The sequence below is a fragment of the Caretta caretta genome, chromosome 2 (assembly GCF_965140235.1).
Source record: "Caretta caretta isolate rCarCar2 chromosome 2, rCarCar1.hap1, whole genome shotgun sequence".
In the NCBI taxonomy this organism is placed as follows: Eukaryota; Metazoa; Chordata; order Testudines; family Cheloniidae; genus Caretta; species Caretta caretta.
In genome coordinates, this window is record NC_134207.1 from 32410285 (window position 1) to 32432068 (window position 21784).

At 41.0% G+C, this 21784-nt stretch overlaps 1 protein-coding gene across 9 annotated transcripts in view; it reads left to right on the plus strand.

Moving 5' to 3' along the window:
* Positions 1 to 21784, plus strand: part of SYBU (syntabulin) — an 87805-nt gene that overhangs the window by 41957 nt on the left and 24064 nt on the right. For all 9 annotated transcript variants that reach the window (XM_075124971.1, XM_075124972.1, XM_075124973.1 and 6 more), the window contains one exon: positions 8228 to 8425. In XM_075124971.1, the coding sequence (XP_074981072.1) occupies positions 8228 to 8425 (198 nt within the window). The remainder of the gene's footprint in view (positions 1 to 8227; positions 8426 to 21784) is intronic.

Below are 21784 nucleotides of genomic sequence, written 5' to 3' on the forward strand. Positions count from 1 at the left end.
AGGAGCTGTTTTATTTCAAATGCAAAGTACTCTTCTGGGCTTTTATTCTCACCTGCAATATCTCCTTGTTAATAAGTATACATAGTACTACTGATCATCTAGGAGTTAGGTGACAACTAGTGGTTACAATAGGTGCACCTTACTCATTTAGAAAATTCTGGCCAAGATTTTCAAAAACAGAGTTCAGAGCCTAAGTTTAGGCCTTTGTTTGTGAAAATCTTGGCCTCTACGTTCACTGTGTTTACACTGTAAATTCACTGTGCCTGCAGCAGAAAGTTCTCTATTATTATATCCTGTTCACACTACTCACATGCGTAGTCAAATTTAGACTATTTTGCCGATTGGTCCAGTTATTGGTTGATGCTCAAAGTGAGTTCAGGAAGAGTGCTTGTGTGAGTAAAGAAAACAGGATTTAGCCATGCATATATACTTATTTAAATCAGTTTGAATAAGCTACATTTAATACTAGCTGCAAATAACTGAGTCTGAGGATCTGTACAGGTTCACAGAAGAGACATCTTCATTCACTGTATGCAGTTAACATGCTGTACCTTCAGTCATAGCTGAAATAATTTCTCACTAGGACAGTGAGGTAGATTGTGTATTAGGAAAGCTACCCAGAGTGGAGCATTGATAAACTACATGCTTAATTGTATATTTTTGAGGAGAAAAAAAGAGAAAATTGGATCATTTTAATGGGTCAACAATGCAGAGACCAAATGTAAGGTTATTATCATTAGTTTCCTTATATGTTAAAATCCCCCTATCTTTATATCTGTTTTCATCAGAAGGAATGTTTTGTTAGCGTATTCCCCTGACTCCGAGTTTATATTTTCTTTTATTGACATTTATTGCGTCAGATAAGTGTGTTTAAAATTGCCCCCACGTTTGATATCAAAAGCATTTTCACAGTCCTTCTTTATTCCATTTGCTTGAACTGTATCATCTGAAATATGATATCATCTGAGAGTCCTTCTCAAGCTGTGCAAGTTTGTTTGTGAAACCCATTGCTGTAGATGCTCTGTCTGGCATAGCTGTGTGGCACCTTGATCTTCATTTTCTAAATACATTGGGCCAAATTCTGCTTTCATATACACACTTGTGGCTCTTATTCAAGAGCAGCATTTGGTCCTTTGTGTCCATTTTTCAGTGCTCTTTACTTGGAGGGTCTCCTGCTAGGGCATAGGAATGATTTGGGAATTTAGTTAGTTTACTGGTTAGTGTTTATATATTTCTAGAGAGAGGTTTTAAATGTGGAGGTTAAAAAAGTTTATATGTACGGAAGTGCAGACTCCTGCCTGCTTCTCTCTCTTCCTCCACTGTTGCCTTGTACAAAATGACTGCCCTTGTACTACTGCACCGTACAACTGCTTGGGAAGCCAAGACATTTGACCTTCTGAATGTCCCTGTCATCTGCTCTACATATCAGTCAGCACTGTGAGCTCTAAAGACCTGAGCTAGAGCCTAGTGAAGTCAGTGGAAAGGTTCCTATTGACTTCAGTGGGTTTTGGAAACAAGCACCTACCATCTTCCCCTTTCTGGAGCCCAAGTTTGTCCCCTCTGTGTATGCTGATAACAAAAATGACTTAATTCATTGTTAAGAAGCGCTGTGTTTGAATCTTTCATTAAAAATACTTAATCAAAGATATTTTGTTTTAAAATGGTTTTAATACAAATTTGTATTGAGTTAAATGGTATCATGTGTGTCAACAAGTATTGCAAGGTTTAAACAGAATGAAAGAACCTTGTCCTTAATCAGAAGCCCAAAATACTGTTGAATAAAGAGAACACGTTCCATCGTAGGAGATTCTGTGGTATTTTAAAAACAAAATCTGCATGTCATATCTTGATCCTGATAAGTTACTCTTCCATTGACATCAGTAGGCGTTCCACATATATAGAGACAGCAGAATATTAGGATTGAGAGATGTCATGCAAATCTTGGAGCATAAGTGTGCCTTCATCCTCCACCATCACAACTGTCCCCCACAAAACACTGGGTAGGGTTATGCAGTGATTCATAGCCACAAACTGGGATTTGGGTGGCCCTAAAGCCAGTATATAAAATATGACTACAAAAGACTATGGGGTGGCATATCCAGCACTCTCATTTATTATTAGAATCCAGACCCTGGATGCTTTTTAAAGGGTGTTGCTCTTACAATAATCACTGTAATATAATCCATTCTAGTTGTCACCAAAGTTATAGCAGCTTTCTACTGGAGATTGTGTTGTAAAAGCAGGCCTAATAAAATGGGTGGAGTGTAACATTCTGTGCTACTGAAGGATCAGACACTTACTCCTACAAGGATTATTTATGGATTTTATTTCCAAATGTTTAAACTTCTGTAACTGAACCAACTATTGTTTACAGTTTCTTTTTTCCATGTATATTATGGTTTAATACATATATTACAGGGAACGTCACTATTTCTATTCCTAAACTGCTTATACCTTGTAAGATAGAGAATCTTTATCAGCTGCAAGGGACTGTGATGACTTCCACTTTGGACTGTAGACAGAGGGGAGAAATTAGCAAAAGCAGCTTTGATAATAGGAAAAATCTTCATTTTCTCTGGAGATCGATGAAGTGTCTGACTAAAAATAGTTTGTGGACCTTCCTGTCTAAATGCTTTTGTGATATGATGTCGAGGCCTCTGGGAATTATGTCATAGGAGAAACATTCAGATAGGATGAAGGAGGATCTTTTTTTATGCTGTCAAAGTACATCAACTGCTGCTGCATCCATAGAGTTAAGTTGTAGCTATCATTTTATAAGGAATTCAGATGTAGGGGTAATATATTACAGATCCTGCACGTTTTCTTTAGATATACTTTTGCTAATCATTTTTACTGTAATTTGTAGTGCTGCACTGTTTAGACCATTTTACCAGATATAATGATGTATTTTAATGTCAATATAAACTGTATTGCTGGTAGAAAGAAAAGGAGGACTTGTGGCACCTTAGAGACGAACAAATTTATTTGAGCATAAGCTTTCGTGAGCTACAGCTCACTTCATTGGGTGCATTCAGTGGAAAATACAGTGGGGAGATTTATATACACAGAGAACATGAAACAATGGGTGTTACCATACACACTGTAATGAGAGTGATCAGGTAAGGTGAGCTATTACCAGCAGGAGAATGGGGGGAGGGGGAAACCTTTTGTAGTGATAATCAAGGTGGGCCATTTCCAGCAGTTGACAAGAACCTGTGAGGAACAGTAAGGGGGGCGGGGGGGGAAATAAACATGGGGTAATAGTTTTACTTTGTGTAATGACACATCCACTCCCAGTCTTTATTCAAGCGTAAGTTAATTGTATCCAGTTTGCAAATTAATTCCAATTCAGCAGTCTCTCGTTGGAGTCTGTTTTTGAAGTTTTTTTGTTGAAGAATTGTCACTTTTAGGTCTGTAATCGAGTGACCAAAGAGATTGAAGGGTTCTACGACTGGTTTTTGAATGTTGTAATTCTTGACGTCTGATTTGTGTCCATTTATTCTTTTACGTAGAGACTGTCCAGTTTGGCCAATGTACATGGCAGAGGGGCATTGCTGGCACATGATGGCATATATCACATTGGTAGATGTGCAGGTGAACAAGCCTCTGATAGTGTGGCTGATGTGATTAGGCCCTATGATGGTGAACCCCTGAATAGATATGTGGACACAGTTGGCAACGGGCTTTGTTGCAAGGATAGGTTCCTGGGTTAGTGTTTTTGTTGTGTGGTGTATGGTTGCTGGTGAGTATTTGCTTCAGGTTGGGGGCTGTCTGTAAGCAAGGACTGGCTTGTTTCCCAAGATCTGTGAGAGTGATGGGTCATCCTTCAGGATAGGTTGTAGATCTTTGATGGAGATGTTTGGAGAGGTTTTAGTTGGGGGCTGAAGGTGATGGCAAATGTACACCCCTTCCAGTGTTTTTCCTTCCCCTTCCATTTTTTTAATGGGATGGTCAGCTGCAAACTGATTAGCAGAGGTACATTCTCAACTCACAGCTGAGGTTATCTTGCCCCTTGTGATAGACAGTACTGTTGCATGTGCAGCTGCTACTTTTGGCAATACTGAACATTTTGATCCTGTAGAAGATACTGCATTGAAAGGTACATCTGATACATCTAAGGAAAAAATGTCTCTTTGGCAGCATGAACTAGATCCAGAAAATGTTTAGAGGTTCACTTTTTCCATACTAATGATTAAATTACAAGTTCACACAGAAGCCGTAGGTGTATAGCTTGTTAAAAATAACAAACAGTAACAGGAAAGAGGAGTACAATAAAACCATTCATTTTCTGCAGCTGAAGTTAAAACTCTGACTTGGTTGTTGAAGTGTCTAAAGGTCAGAAATGATATGACTAGAGAAGACTTATTGTTGTTAGTGCCAAGTTCACTTTGTTCCCTTGATAAGTGTCATATCACAATGCAAGCTGTGGAGCTTAATCAAATTAATTATAATGGGGATGTGAAAGCAGTACATTATCAGAGGCTGTATTAACTGTCTGCTGATCAAAACGTGTATTTTATTTTGCTAATCTGCTTTCTTATCTCCTACATTTGTTGTTGGTTTTCCACATTTGTTGCTTTTGTTTTTAGTGGTTTAATTCAGAGTTGTGGGTAGGGGTCTTTTGTTTGTTTTAAACTGACGCACCTTCACAGGATTTCATCAGCTCCTGAGATACTTTAAAGTAGAGTTTCTCCCTGGTGTTTAAAATACTTTGTGCCTAAACTATATTCTAAATATAGCGTTAAGGTTTTGTAAATTTTGTATGCTTCGGAAGAGAGGGTGTTTCTAGAAATAGCAAAATTTGTTGCTTAAACAGAATTCAAGAATTCACTCAGCAGAACCAATCCATGTCCAGTAGATAAATTGTGTATACCTTTCTGTGTTTATGAGGTAAAAATTGGTGAGTCCTGCTGACTAATTCACAGAATAAAATTAGTATTGATCTTGAGAAAATTACCTTCTATCCTCTGCATTTTGAATTTGATCATGAGATTTATATGAATTAGTAAAATAAAGAACAAGATAATGTAAGGAAGAACCTTGTGTTAGCAGGGCACTGGACTGAAAGGTTTAATAGATCTTTTAACTGTCTCATTATCTTATGAGGAACTGAGACTATTTGCAGGGTAGGAAATAGGTACCTTCAGAATTGCCAAAAGAAGACAAACAAATTCAGTGTGGAACTTAATTTATCTGCTGCAGTCACAGGTGTTAGCTAATGAAGTTTGCAGCACGGTCAGGTAGACACCTACTCAGTCTCTTAGTTAACTTGGAATAGACTGCTAGCAAACACTTTTCACCTGTAGGCCTTGCAGGTAATTCACAAAGTAGATATAGTTGTTCTCCTGACTCAGCAACATTGCTAGAAGCAGGCAAAGCCCCCCAGAACTAACTCGGACTGGCTGCTGTTACTTTTGGGCTAGACTCAGGGGTGAAAGTAAGTCTTGGGACTTACCGGTACGGAGCTGGGCTGGGGCTGGCTCTGGCCCCCGGAAGGGGTGGGGCTTTGGGCGGAGGGGGCAGGGCTGAGGGAGGTTAGAGCCAGCCCTGGCCCACCCTGTACTGGCAAGTGCCTCCTTCCCCCTCCCCGGGGTAACAGCGGCAGCCGGGGCCTCTGGCAGCAGTTTAAAGGGCCCTGGGCGGTAGCGGCGGCTGGAGCCCTGGGCCCTTTAAATCGTCCCCGGAGCCCCGCCTCCGCTTCCCCAGGGCTCCAGCAGCAGGGCTCCAGGGATGGGGCTCTGGCTGCCACTACCCCCCCGGGCCCTTTAAATCGTCCCCGGAGCCTGCCGGAACCCTGGGGAAGTGGGGCGGGGCTCCGGGGACGATGTAAAGGACCCAGTGCTCGGCGGCCACTACCACCCCAGGCCCTTTAAATTGCCGCCCCAGCCCCGCCACCGCTACCCCAGGGCTCCGGCAGCGGGGCTCTGGCAGCAATTTAAAGGGCCGGAGGCTCCAGCCGCTGCTGGGAGCTGCAGGCCCTTTAAATTGCGCCTGGGGAAGCCGATCCACCCCGGTACGGTGCACCGGCTCTTGCCAGTACACCATACCAGGGTGTACCAGCTTACTTTCACCTCTGGCTAGACTGTTATATTTCTTACTCAGCTGCGCAGGGAGTATGGAGAAGTAGGCCCCTTCTTACTTCCCTGTTTGGCAGTGTAAAGGGCTGGTTGTTCCAGCCACAGTGGGAAGAGCAAAGACAGCTTGTCTGAGATTCACTCTTGCAAGCAAGTGGGTGGAAAGGGTTAGAGAGTGCTCTCATCAGCCAGGGTAACTGACCAGGCACATAGCGGGAATAAGATGCTTCAGAAAAAAGGATGTAATAACTTTACTCCCCTCCCAAAACAAAGTGGGAGCAAGAGAGGAATTATGATTAATAACCATTCTCTGGGCTGATCCGAGGCTAGGTCTGTGCTGCCCCTTACTCTCAGTCAGACAGTAACATTACACATTCTAGCCCTTTCTTTCCACCCTCCTTCTCTGGGTAGACATGGTTTTCAGCTGGTCCCCATGCAGAGCTTATTGCAGAAGCAGACCTGAATTATAGACGTGACAATGAGCAAACTGCAGTGTAACAGTGGTTACAGAAATATGATTGTGTACTTAGTTAAGGTATAGGTACATCTGGGTATGTCATATTGTAGCTTGTGGTGGGGAGTTTTATTCATGAAGACAATACAAGATGAATGCACAGTGCAAATGAATAGTGAAAAATACTGGCTTTATTTTACTCTTGGAAAGAACAAATAAGAGACTGAGTTCTCTGGGACATGGGATATTTCTGCGCTTAAAGTGACATCATGGTTCAGGGCTTTTTAATATACTATATATTTTAAATAAATAAGTCACCTATTGTGGGCATCACAAAAGAGGTGAGTATTCAGGAGGCATTCAAATAACAGTAGGAAGGGGCTTAAATATGTTTGGCTATCTGTACTGGATACCTTTTTACTATGACTTGTATTTGAGTGCTAGTAGTTTTATTGTGTTTGTACAACTTTGAATAAACCACCATTTTAGTATCTCCAGGAGATGAAAGCTAATGCGTATGCACGCTAATGCTGGTTTACACAGAAGTACTGTTTATATGGTGCAGCAGTTTTAGTGCCAGGTATCAGACAGCCACTTTCTGGAAATGAAAAAAGTTGCTTTAAAAGAAAAATAGTTTATGCTGAGGCATGTTTACTGTTTTCAGTAAAATGATCATTACATTTCTGAATGTCATGCATATCGAGGTACATTGATTGAAGCAATCTAATGAATGAATATTCTGGATCAGTTGGCTTATCATATTGTAGATATTTATAGGATAATAAAATACTAGAGTTGCTCAGTAAAAAGACCAGGAAAAATACCAAAGCAAAACAAATATTTCAGTTGTAATTATCCATCACAGAGACAAAAATGCCCAACCAAAATACTTAAGCAACCATAGATGCATTGTACAATATAGTAAATAATTAAAATTGACAGTATACATTATATTATATGCAGTGATGTTTTGCTGTAGACAAGTGTGCGTCAAAGACCCAAATAAATGAGTCGTCCAGAGTATTTGGTATGGGCATTGAATTGCATTCTAGCAAAGCGTGTTAAGGCCTTAGACTATTGTATAGTCAGTAGGACATACTGTCACCAAAACGGGTCTGTGTTGATAGTGCACTCTCAATCTGGTCAGCTGTAGCCACACAGCTTAGGCCCTTGGACTTGAAGGCCCTTCTGTAGTTCTGGTACGAAGGATCTGTGGGGGAAAAGCTGCCTCATTCTCACTCTTGGCCCATAGTTCCGTTCATATGGGAGGTGCACAGTCAGAACTTGGCTATGTATGACACATGCACACAAATCAATTTTTATTTTAACACATTTCTTAATTTGTATACTTCATGTTATAATATTCCATTACCATGCTGAGTAAGAGGAGGTTAAGCTTGGCTCCGGGTTTTCAGAAGTTGTCTCTGATTTTGTACTTTCACAGAATTATGGAAGCAAATATTTACAGTGGCATTTTATAACACTTAGGTATCCAAGAACCATATTGCACCTACAAAATGGTGCGTTCATCTCTTGGGTGCAGGAATGCAGGAACAAAGTGGGCCTTATCTTTGTGCACAGGTTGCGTGTCTTAGAGAAGGCTGTTTCTGATTTGTATGTGGTATAGTCCAAAAGTTTTCTGCCATCTTCATTTGACTTATTAGTTAACAAATCTTGTGTTCATTTTTTGTCTTTTCAGATGACACTGGCTGCCCTAGTAGCCAGTCAGTATCTCCCATTAAGACTCCTTCTGATACTGGAAACAGTCCAATTAGTTTTTCTACAGGCAGTGATGGAGACTATACCAAAAAGAAATGTAATGCTGGAACAGTGGGGGAAGGAAACCCACAGTCTGCACGATATAAGAAGGACACGAAGACAAACCTTGTAAAACCAGGTAAGTACATTTTAGATTGTTTCATTTTGTTAATTTCTCTTCAATACGTACAGTGTATTTAAAAGTTCTCATCAAGCAGCTCAGAGGATTTTGTTTATGTAGCTGGTGAACAGAAAAACAACTGGTCCCTTTATATATGATTAATTGCAAGATTTGAACAGCAGTAAATAGTGGATCTTTTTAGTGACAACATAATAATTTGAGACCTTGATAGAATTTTTTTAAGACTGGATGTGATGTGAAATGTGCTGAAATGCAAATTTTTCTATGTAGAAGAAGTTGCACATATTTTTGTTTTTCTTCCTAGTGACACATCCCTATAAATCATTCTGGGACCGGGATAGAAGGAGCTTTGCTTAACTTCTTTCAACACATGGTTTTTTTACGTATCAAGTCTCTTAAGGCCAGATTTTTAAAGGTATTTTGGCATCTAAAGATGCAGATTGAAACCTAGGGGGATTTTCAAAAGTGCTTTGGTGCCTAACTCCCATTGTTTTCAAACATTCAGCTAGGCACCTATCTTTAAATATCTGTCCCTTTGCTCATAAGTGCACCCTCAAATGTGTGCATCTGGGTGGGTGTGATTTTAATGAGAGCTCTATGTGTGCATCCAAGAGGGTAATTTGGCTACTATTGTTTTCAGACACTAACTTTAACTTAATAAAATGTGAAATAATAGATTTAATAAGTGTGAACATCATTGGACCACATGGTCCTTGGTATGAGGATTATGTGAGATCCCAAGTAAGGGAAATTGGGGTATGGGGAATGTTATGCATCACTACTGTTTACCTCCTTTTTAAATTGCTTTTTTGTGTTTACCTTTTCAAAGGGCTCGTTTTCTTCCTTTTTTCCATTGTGGAGTTGAGAGTTAAACATAATTGTTAGTATGAGTTTTTTACCGAATGGTGAAATGTTTTAGCTGTACTATTACACTCTAATAAGTTTCAGTGTGGTAGCCGTGTCAGTCTGTATCAGCAAAAAGAACGAGGAGTACTTGTGGCACCTTAGAGACAAGTACTCCTCATTCTTTTTACTCTAATAAGTGGAGTTGAGGATTCAGTAGACAAGGTCTGTTCCTTTTGAGCTCTGAATCAGTTACCTAACATGGTTTTAGAGGGCACTCTGCAACCCAAGGTGATATCTCTCAAATGAGGTTTAAAATGAAGTCTCTGATCACTTACGTTCATTAAAGATTTCTAAGGACCCGACCGTCCCTGCACCATTAAAGTCAATGGGAGCTAGGGTGACCACATAGCAAGTGTGAAAAATCAGGACGGGGGTGGGGGAGTAATAGGAGCCTATATAAGAAAAAGCCCCAAATATCGGGACCGTCCTTATAAAATTGGGACATCTGGTCACCCTAATGGGAGCTTTCCCATTTACTACAGTGGACTTAAAATCAAGCCCTAGGTACTTATTGCAAAGCATTGGGGTGGACTAGCTCAGGTGAACTCCCAGATTCCAGTTTGGGAAGGTATCTTCTATTTTAAATTCCACCTACAGTTCCAACTAGATATGACAATTCACTTTCTTCCTAACTTAGAGTGTTGGGTTGAGGTGTTGTTTTTTGTTTTGTTTAAATCAAGTGCCCTAGTGGGGTGGGGTTGTTTGGAGTAGAGTGAGTAGAGCACATGAGTCGTCAAAGCTGCAAGAAAAATACAGTCTGTTGAATGAAAGTTATATGGATATGAAAATAGCCAAAGGTAATATTTGTAGAGCACTTTGGAAATCTTTTTTGATAAAGGCCCCTGTACATGTAAGATTATTAAGTTACTTGACACATTAACTCATTTTGTTGTTTCAAATTATTACATGTGCATTATAGTATGACATAAAGTTGATAGTCTCTTACTAACAACGGGAAGCTGACTCCATTTGAGATAAGTCTTTGCAGACTGGCTTGCTTTGCATATTTAAATAAACTACTTTTTTAATTGTGATAGTCCTTTGAGCAACAAGAACACATGTTTTCTCCATATTTATATCTTTGATATCCCCACCCATTCATTCCAGAGAAACATTATTTTGTCCTCATTATGATTGCCTTCTTCATGCAGGCAGATTGCTTATTTTGTGGCTGTCAGGGTCAGTATGTGTTCCTCTAGTAAGGTTGTAACCCTTGTCCTGAGAGCTCAAGCACATCAGCTCTTGTGACGTGACAGATCTCCGCTGTGTGAGAGGCAGTAGTTGAGGTGGTACTTGATTTTGGTTTCCTGTGCCTCAGAAAGTACTTTCAAGCTCCTCTCACCAACCACACCAGACCTTTCTTGGTGGAATGTGATTGAAATCTCTTCCTAACTAGCAGGAGAAAATATTCTTGAAATGGAGAGAGATAGTTGTGCTCCACTCCCTTCCCTCTGCCTGTGGGGATTGAGGCAATGCTTGTTTAGCTCTGCTTTCCCCATCTCTCTCTTGGTGTAAGACAGGTCCACTCCCTACACCCTGTCTTTGCAAGAGTTTCTGCTGATTCTCTCACTCAGGGAGATATGACCCCTATCCCAAGAAACTCATAATGTAATTGAACACAATATACAGTGAAAAGAAAAGGAGGACTTGTGGCACCCTAGAGACTAACCAATTTATTAGAGCATAAGCTTTCGTGAGCTACAGCTCACTTCATCAGATACATCCGATGAAGTGAGCTGTAGCTCACGAAAGCTTATGCTCTAATAAATTGGTTAGTCTCTAAGGTGCCACAAGTACTCCTTTTCTTTTTACAGCTACAGACTAACACGGCTGCTAATCTGAAATATATAGTGAGTGAGTGTAATGAAGAAACAATAAGAGGGAAGTGGGAGGAAGTACAAGGGTAACAGGAATAAGTCCATGTGATTACATAAGCTACTTATATGTACAGCTTGATGGTTCCCAGCCATTTGAAAGGATATTTTTAATTAAATATATAAATAACATCATTCCTCTTTTCCTAACAATTCTCACTGGTTTTATGAAGATAATATCTGTATAGGATTTACACAGAAGAGTAGCATAACAATGGTTGCTTAGGGGGAGCTACAAATAAACCACCCCTAACATCACCTTAATTTACAGATATACCGTGCTGAGCTAATCTTATGTAATTATCTATGTGTATCATACTGCCACCTTATTGGGCATTTGTCCAATTTTTTTTGTCATTATTTGCCCAGGGAATCATTTATTCCAGAAGTAACACTCAAGCAAATATTTAGATAATTCCAGAAATCTTAGTGTGGGATAGTGGTTAGATTGTGCTCTTGGGACTTTCCTAGCCTGTTCCCATGCTGTTGTCCAACAATTTTTTTGTTGCCCTGACATTATCAGTTTCTCTCTACTTCCTACACTTGGAAAAATCAAATGGGATCAGTTCTTGGAGCATAAGACACTAGCATATTGTAGTAAACCATCTGTGACTCTTGTCTAATAAAAATGTAAGTTTTAACAATCAATTCATAATTTATGTTGTCTGCCTAGTGAACCACTCTTAATCCTCCAGTGCATTGTTGCTGCATTGTGATAAATCTGTGACTGAAAGTTTTGTATGCTTAGGACTGTTACTTATTCATATCAATTTATAATTTATTGATTGTGCACTACATCTGGTTCAAACAAGTGTTATTATAGAAGAATTTCCAAACCTGTTTGAAAAAGGAAACCAATACCCCCCGTTCAAAAGAAATTGCACAACACACAGATGAGTGCGTGTGTTAAAATTTAAAATTTGCACTGAGTCTTTCACGAAGGATGAGGAGATACTGGCAATAAGTACTATGGCATTAGTCCACATTAGCCTGCCTGGCAAAGTGTCATGACGCTTTTCATCTCAGGATTCATGAATCCTATTTTGAGTGTCACTGATTTTCTCAGTAATAAAAAACAGTAGAAAATGTGTTTCAGAGAACAGTTCTGACAGGAGAATGTCCTACAAGACCTCTGATAAGTCCCATCTCTAAATTCTGCAAGTCACATGAAAATCTTATTAAGAACATTGGCAGGTTTTTTGTTCTTTTGAGGTCTGTGTCTTCTCACTTGTCCAATTTCAATGGGAACATTCCTGTGAAAAATTGTTTACTAGTGTAAATAAGGCATTTGCAGTCAGGCCCTAAGTTTGGAATCATGATAAATTTGTAGAGATGTGATAAAAAAAGAGGAATCAGGGATTTACTGAATTAAATATAGCTGAATTAAAAATTCCTTTTTGAGCAACATACAGTATTTACCTATTAAGTTGCACAAAGCTACATTCAATTTTAAATGTCTTTAAATATTCATAATTGTAGACTGGCACATAGGTCTAGTGGGAGTGCTCTGCATTTCTGCTCAGAAAATCCAGGACCTACTGTCTTGCTTTCAAAGTGTCATGGGCATCTTCAGTCCAGCATAGGAGGGAGATTCCCTTTGGAGGTAATCACTTAGTACCACAAATAGCTAAAATAATCTTTGTTGAGCAATATGAGGCACAGGCCCCCGCTTCTGTCCCCAAAGATCAGCTGTGCTTCCTCCACAGCAATTCTCGGTAGTTATTTCTTCAGCTAGGGAAGGAAGTTTCTTCCCTTCATTGGGTGGAAAGATTGTAACTATAGTTGTGTCAACAGATCATGGTGATGTTAGGGACGTTTTGGACATTGTAGTGACAATAGTCCAATCATAGCAATCATTTAGAATTGAGCCTTGTCATTCATCAACTTTTTTTTCTTTAAATAGATGTGGACAGCATCACACCAGAATCAATTCATCTGTAATTGCAGTGTGCACTTGCCCTATTTCTGCTCTGATACCTATGTACTGCCAGTTCAATCCTATCCAGGTCACATGAATGAGTGAAAGGTTTAACGATCCATAGGTATTTTAAAGTGTCATTCAACTTGCCATTACACTGAGTAAGTGTTACACTTACTGTGCAGTGCTGTTATGATCTGTTCTACTTTTACTGGGGTGAGTAACTGTCAAGTAACAATTTATTTTAATGAGGTGGTAGTAAACTATCCAAAGTGTAACTGGTAAAGTTCATGGTGGTTAATTTGTGAACTGTATGGGGGAAAGTGTTTCCTATTTTGGTGGGGATTTATCGAGGGAGGGTTTAGGATTGTGTTTGACCGCCACATGAATGAATACCAGTCTAGAGTCAAGTCACCTTTATATTGACTGTGGATGCTCAGAGGCTGTGCCCCATCAACTAGCACTGTAACGTTACGGAAAGGGCAGAACAACATTTCCATAGGCTGGAGGATGAGGAAGGGACAGTTTCCCTAAAGTGTTGGTTTCTCCAGTTCTTGTTATAACAGTCATGAAGAGGATAGACAAGAGACTGGGTTATTAACATTTAACAGTCCTGCTGATTTCATCTGGTGTCTCATCATTGGAAACACAGGACAATGGCTGCCTGGGACTCTACTCTTTGGTCCAGGCCATTCAAAGCCAGGGTAGTGGCTAATAAGTCCATCGCTATTCAAGAGTTAATCATCGAAAAGGCCCCTAATTTAGTTTATATTGTTGAGACCTGGCTGGACAATTCAGATAATCCTTTGTCAGCTTCCTCTACTAAACATGATAAGACAGAAGTAGTAACATCTGACTCCAGAATGTAGGTGCCCCGCTCCAAAAACAGAATAGTTTGTATGTATCCAGATTGTCTGTAAATCCTAGGAGAGGATTACATTAGGAACAGTTGTGATACATAGATTGCCATAAAGAACCTTACATTTCTCATGGTCATAAAGCGGTAGAATGATAGGTTTGTTTTCCTCGTGGGGCGGGAGAAGAGGCTGTTCTGTTAATGGCTTGATGCATTTGTATCTTGCATTTAGGTTGCTTTTGTTTGTTCTCAGTTTGTTGCACATTTCTGCAAACATTGGAAAGAATAATAGAACCGTGTCTGCTGTTCAGACTCAAAGACAGAATGTCCTAGTTTGAATAGATGCTATGTAATGGGAATGGTTCTATTGTTCTTTAATAATAGCAAGTTGTGCTTTCACTATCATGTTGAAATGCATTTTAAAATCCTGCCAGTGCTCTTTAGGAAATGTATAACTATATTCTAAAAGCAGGGTCATGCTGTTTTATTATGAAATTAACATATCTAAAAAGCTGTACTTGGCGTGTAGCCTTGCTGTTTCCCCCCAGTTTGATCCATAACATAAATTGGGGTGCTCGATTGTATTTGCAGATTCATAGGGGATGGGGTGGGGAGGGGAGGGAGACTGATTATAAAATACATCCCTTTCTGTTGTCATTTATTTTACAGTACTTAGTAACCTCTTTTAATGTTTCTGCATTTCAAGAGCACTGTCATCTGAAGGAGGTATAATTGTGAACAATGGAATATCAAAGAGCACAGTATTTTGTCATAAATCTGGGCTTTGGTTTGGGCACACACTGTGGCTCCTTTCCTGCAAACACTTGCACATAAGCTTAACTTTACTTGTGTACAAAAGTTTGGAAGATCGGTGCCTAATCCCTGAGAGCATTCAAGGAAGTTAAATATTGGTTGGTGTAAAATGTGTCTGACTGTTAGAACCCTTAGTGCTGATCTGAAAATTGAAATTGCAATTGGATCCAAATTAAGTCTACTCCCAATATTTACTTAAATATAGGTTTTATAACAAAAGCATGGGAGATGGACTGAAAGACATAAGAGATTGATTAGTAGGGGTATATGGAACTTCTTGCCTGTGGTCATTGGTTTTACATATGTACTCACACACTTTGAGTCTCAGGCATTTTAATTTAATAATAATTAGTGTGTAAGCCAGGATTTGAATGAGCTCTCCCCTGACATCTCATGATGATCTTGGGGGGAAGACTTCAGGAGCAGACTGTGATTTGCATAGACACACCTACTCTGCCTAGGTGATCAGCAGACAGAGGTGCCAAAGGGATCGGTTTTGGCTGGTTTTGGGTTACAATCCAGTTTACAATTCCATCCCTGGAATCGACAGTCAACTGCGACCAGACATCGTCATCACCAACGAGGACCAGAAGTGGATCATGATGGTGGACAGTGCCCTTTGAGAACAGGACCCCGGCCTTCCACGGCACCTGAGCTCGAAAGGTGGAGAAATATGCCCCTCTGGCCAAAACCTTGAGAGCTAAGGGTTACCAGGTTCAGATACATGCACTGATCGTCATTGCCCTGGGCGCATGGGACCCCAGTAGCGAGCGAGTACTGAGAGAATGTGGAATGGGTCAGAGCTACGCTCAGTTGATGCGGCAACTCATGGTGTCAGATGCCATCAGGTGGTCAAGGGACATCTACATAGAACATATCAGAAGACATCAGCAATACTTGGAGGGATGAGCTGAAGTGCCTTTGAGAAGCGCAGTCAGGAAAGTAACTGAAATACTTTGCTCGTGGATTGTATTTTCTAAATGGACAACTGACCCTAAACTCTCAATTACTGAGGGACAGTCTTCACTCATTGATATATTTTCTTTCCACAACCTACTCTCTGTACAACTTCTCATGAGTGATGTACCCGAATACTTGGATGCTAATATCCAAACTGTATTCTTAAATTTATTCACCTAAATTTGGGTTATTGCTGATTATACACTATATGTATCTTATGATGTTAAAAACAAACTTTGCATTTGTGAATAATCTAAGCACTATACCCAGATGTACACTCTTTTTTTAACCTGTGTACTATATCATTTTTTTTAACATTAGCTTTAATAAAAATTTTAAATTTGAAAGCAGGAGTAATGAACTGTTGTTATCCTTTTTATATGAGTAAAGGAGAGCAGAACTGTACCTAGAATGTCCTGAATGAAGGGGTGACCCTTAACTGAACCCCTCACTTGTTAAACTGAGGGTAGGGGTGCCAAATCCCAGTGTAAGCAGGAGGGGATAAGGAAAGGTGTTCCTACCGGATCATGTTAACTCTGTTTAAAGAGTCCTAAACACCATTTGACCCTCGCCTCTCCAGTGTTTAAAGACAGAGATGATGGGATTCAAGCATGATCAACTAGTTTCTGTTCAATAGTTGCTAGAGGTGTAATCACTGATGATCTGGGGCTAAGCCTTGACTTGGTGTGGGGACAGTGTTGTGGTGAAAGAGAACAAAGAGCCAACACCTCAAAGAGCCAACCCACTATCCAGTGAAATCCCTAAGCTGAAATCACTAAGAGTTGGGCTAAGGAGTGGACCCTCAAAATGTGGCAGTGAGTGGCAAGCAGCAGTGGTAATGGTGGCAGAAATAACAGCAGTGGCAGAATACAGAGACTGGGGGCAGCAGAAAGAGCATCAGCAGCAGAAAGTGAGCCAGCTGCACAATGGGAACAGTAGCAGAGACATTGCTGAACTCTGGGTCCTTGCTGACCAAGGACACCCAACCATGAGTGGAGTGCAGCAGAGGGAAAAGGGAAGTGGCATGATAAAGGGCCATTAGTTTGTCAGACTTTGACACCACAAAGTGTCAGACTGAGGCCAGCGTCATTGCCATGTATTGTGCGGTGGGTGTTTCTTATAGTTGCATGCTTTCAAATTGTGGTTGTGGTGTTTTCCCAGTTTAATGAATCGTTCCCTTTTAATACAAGTTTTCTCCTGGTGTACACAGACTCAGTGCCTGTAAGTTGGGAAGTATTGCCTCAAGGAGGCACCCAGGAATGGTGTTTAGTTTTCCCAGATTACAGTGTGGGGGCTCGAGCTGGTTCTGTTTTGTATCGCCTAGAGGAATCCTTAGATATTGAACCCAGCTCTTGTTGCTGCTGACTTCACCTGGCGGATGAGCGTACAAAAGTTTTGCTGATGTGGTTGTATTCACAAGTGGTGGTGTAAGGATTAGGGGAGTCTGAGAGTATTAGAGATGAGTGAATTCCAGGTTCACTGAGTCAAACCCATCTGTGTTATGTTTATCTTGAGCACCAGATTTCTTACTAAAAAGAAAAGGAGTACTTGTGGCACCTTAGAGAATAACCAATTTATCTGAGCATAAGCTTTCGTGAGCTACAGCTCACTTCGTCGGATGCATACTGTGGAAACTGCAGAAGACATTATATACACAGAGACCATGAAACAATACCTCGTCCCACCCCACTCTCCTGCTGGTAATAGCTTATCTAAAGTGATCACTCTCCTTACAATGTGTATGATAATCAAGTTGGGCCATTTCCAACACAAATCCAGGTTTTCTCACCTCCCACCCCCATACACACACAACTCACTCTCCTGCTGGTAATAGTTCATCCAAAGTGACCACTCTCCCTACAATGTGCATGATAATCAAGGTGGGCCATTTCCAGCATAAATCCAAGTTTAACCAGTACGTCTGGAGGGGGGGGGGAGGAAAAAACAAGGGGAAATAGGCTACCTTGCATAATGACTTAGCCACTCCCAGTCTCTATTTAAGCCTAAATTAATAGTATCCAATTTGCAAATGAATTCCAATTCAGCAGTTTCTCGCTGGAGTCTGGATTTGAAGTTTTTTTTGTTTTAAGATAGCGACCTTCATGTCTGTAATTGCGTGACCAGAGACATTGAAGTGTTCTCCGACTGGTTTATGAATGTTATAATTCTTGACATCTGATTTGTGTCCATTTATTCTTTTACGTAGAGACTGTCCAGTTTGACCAATGTACATGGCAGAGGGGCATTGCTGGCACATGATGGCATATATCACATTGGTGGATGTGCAGGTGAACAAGCCTCTGATAGTGTGGCTGATGTTATTAGGCCCTGTGATGGTGTCCCCTGAATAGATATGTGGGCACAGTTGGCAACGGGCTTTGTTGCAAGGATAGGTTCCTGGGTTAGTGGTTCTGTTGTGTGGTATGTGGTTGCTGGTGAGTATTTGCTTCAGGTTGGGGGGCTGTCTGTAGGCAAGGACTGGCCTGTCTCCCAAGATTTGTGAGAGTGTTGGGTCATCCTTCAGGATAGGTTGTAAATCCTTAATAATGCATTGGACGGGTTTTAGTTGGGGGCTGAAGGTGACGGCTAGTGGCGTTCTGTTATTTTCTTTGTTAGGCCTGTCCTGTAGTAGGTGACTTCTGGGAACTCTTCTGGCTCTATCAATCTGTTTCTTCACTTCCGCAGGTGGGTATTGTAGTTGTAAGAATGCTTGATAGAGATCTTGTAGGTGTTTGTCTCTGTCTGAGGGGTTGGAGCAAATACGGTTGTATCGCAGAGCTTGGCTGTAGACGATGGATCGTGTGGTGTGGTCAGGGTGAAAGCTGGAGGCATGTAGGTAGGAATAGTGGTCAGTAGGTTTCCGGTATAGGGTGGTATTTATGTGACCATTGCTTATTAGCACTGTAGTGTCCAGGAAGTGGATTTCTTGTGTGGACTGGACCAGGCTGAGGTTGATGGTGGGATGGAAATTGTTGAAATCATGGTGGAATTCCTCAAGGGCTTCTTTTCCATGGATCCAGATGATGAAGATGTCATCAATATAGCGCAAGTAGAGTAGGGGTGTTAGGGGACGAGAGCTGAGGAAGCGTTGTTCTAAATCAGCCATAAAAATGTTGGCATACTGTGGGGCCATGCGGGTACCCATAGCAGTGCCGCTGATCTGAAGGTATACGTTGTCCCCAAATGTAAAATAGTTATGGGTAAGGACAAAGTCACAAAGTTCAGCCACCAGGTTAGCCGTGACATTATCGGGGATAGTGTTCTTGACGGCTTGTAGTCCATCTTTGTGTGGAATGTTGGTGTAGAGGGCTTCCACATCCATAGTGGCCAGGATGGTGTTATCAGGAAGATCACCGATGGATTGTAGTTTCCTCAGGAAGTCAGTGGTGTCTTGAAGGTAGCTGGGAGTGCTGATAGCGTAGGGCCTGAGGAGGGAGTCTACATAGCCAGACAATCCTGCTGTCAGGGTGTCAATGCCTGAGATGATGGGGCGCCCAGGATTTCCAGGTTTATGGATCTTAGGTAGTAGATAGAATATCGCAGGTCGGGGTTCCAGGGGTGTGTCTGTGCGGATTTGATCTTGTGCTTTTTCAGGAAGTTTCTTGAGCAAATGCTGTAGTTGCTTGTGGTAACTCTCAGTGGGATCATAGGGTAATGGCTTGTAGAAAGAGAGCTACCACAAGCAACTACAGCATTTGCTCAAGAAACTTCCTGCTCTCCAAGAGAGCTTGGAGAGCTGCCGAGCAGCCTCTTGTTCATATTCCTACCTATTCATGATGACAACAGTACCTCCTTTGTCAGCCTTTTTGATTATGATGTCAGAGTTGTTTCTGAGGCTGTGGATGGCATTGTGTTCGCACGGCTGAGGTTATGGGGCAAGTGATGCTGCTTTTCCACAATTTCAGCCCGTGCACGTCGGCGGAAGCATTCTATGTAGAAGTCCAGTCTGCTGTTTCGACCTTCAGGAGGAGTCCACCTAAAATCCTTCTTTTTGTAATGTTGGTAGGGAGGCCTCTGTGGATTAGTATGTTGTTCAGAGGTATGTTGGAAATATTCCTTGAGTCGGAGACGTCGAAAATAGGATTCTAGGTCACCACAGAACTGTATCATGTTCGTGGGGGTGGAGGGGCAGAAGGAGAGGCCCCAAGATAGGACAGCTTCTTCTGCTGGGCTGAGAGTGTAGTTGGATAGGTTAACAATATTGCTGGGTGGGTTGAGGGAACCATTGCTGTGGACCCTTGTAGCATGTAGTAGTTTAGAAAGTTTAGTGTCCTTTTTCTTTTGTAGAGAAGCAAAGTGTGCGTTGTAAATGGCTTGTCTAGTTTTAGTAAATTCCAGCCATGAGGAAGTTTGTGTGGAAGGTTGTTTTTTTATGAGAGTATCCAGTTCTGAGAGCTCATTCTTAATCTTTCCCTGTGCTGGAAATGGCCCACCTTGATTATCATACACATTGTAAAGAGAGTGGTCACTTTGGATGGGCTATTACCAGCAGGAGAGTGAGGGGGGGGGGAGGGGGGAAGAGAGTGAGAAAACCTGGATTTGTGCTGGAAATGGCCCAACTTGATTATCATACACATTGTAAGGAGAGTGACCACTTTAGATAAGCTATTACCAGCAGGAGAGTGGGGTGGGAGGAGGTATTGTTTCATGGTCTCTGTGTATATAATGTCTTCTGCAATTTCCACAGTATGCATCCGATGAAGTGAGCTGTAGCTCACGAAAGCTTATGTTCAGATGAATTGGTTAGTCTCTAAGGTACCACAAGTACTCCTTTTCTTTTTGCGAATACAGACTAACACGGCTGTTACTCTGAAAGATTTCTTACTGTGCTCAATATTTGGACGAGAACAGCATGTATACTGGTCAACTGATCATGATTTCTGGGGGCTTCCTAGCTGCTTTTTAGAATGTCTGCTTTGCAGTAAAAAGAGAGAGAGCTCCAACATATGCCAGACTTCTTAAAATGGTTATGTGCACCCCAATAGTGAACACAACAGAAATAGCCCTAAGTAGAAACATAATGTCATCTAAAGTTCATTCCCATAGAACTTTCTCCTGTTGTTCTCTCTGATTTGTGTGTGGACACAGAGCTGTGCAAATAACTGATTATTCAGTTGTTTATACAAAACTGGAACAGCTTTAACAGAGAGATTGGGGCAGACCCACCTCAGAATAGCTGATTGCTTAGTAGGTAGGGCATTCTGCTGAGGGGAAGGAGATGTAGGTATAAGTCCCTGTTCTAGAGTGGAGATTCAAACCTAGGTTTCCCATATCTCAGGTGAGTGCCCTAACCACTGGACTATGGGGTCTAACTGTCCTTATTTTACCAATTCGCAAAATGTTTCCAAACTGCATTTTTTGGTGAAAAAATGTTTGGCTAAAAAAGTTTTCCTAGCTCTAACATGGACTTCAAAACCAGATGCAGAATGATAAAGTTTGTCAGGTCCTGTCTACCACTTTGTCTAGCTAGTAAATATGTTGTAAAACAAATGTTTTTGACATTGCTCTTTATAGCTTGTTTCATTTCCTTGCATTTTGTCCCTCTCAAAATGGATGATATCCATTCATAAAGCCAGCTAGTGCTTTCAGTTAATATGCTGCATGAAAAGAGCCCTGCTGCATAAGCTCAATTTTACTTTCACGTCTGTTGCTATGGTGCTGTGTAGATTTGCTTACTTGACCTGCTAACGCAAGGAGTTATTAAAGGCTCCGTCTCCATGGATACACCAGTGTGAAACTATATTCCACAAAAAAATTAAAATACACATCGCTCTTCAAAAGAAAAAGATACAGTGTTTTGGTATGAGGCTGTACTCTTGACTGTTCCCAAATCTGGGCTGTGGGATCTTAGGGTAAAATATTCAAAAGTGTCTAAGTGATTTAGGAGCCTAACTCCCATTGAAAGTAAATGGCGTTTAGGCTTGTATTTCACTTAGACATGTTTTTTTCTGACACGGCCATTTTTATATTGCAGTCTCTTACTTTAAATGTTTATTTATCAAAAAGAAAAAGATTACAAAAATGCTTTA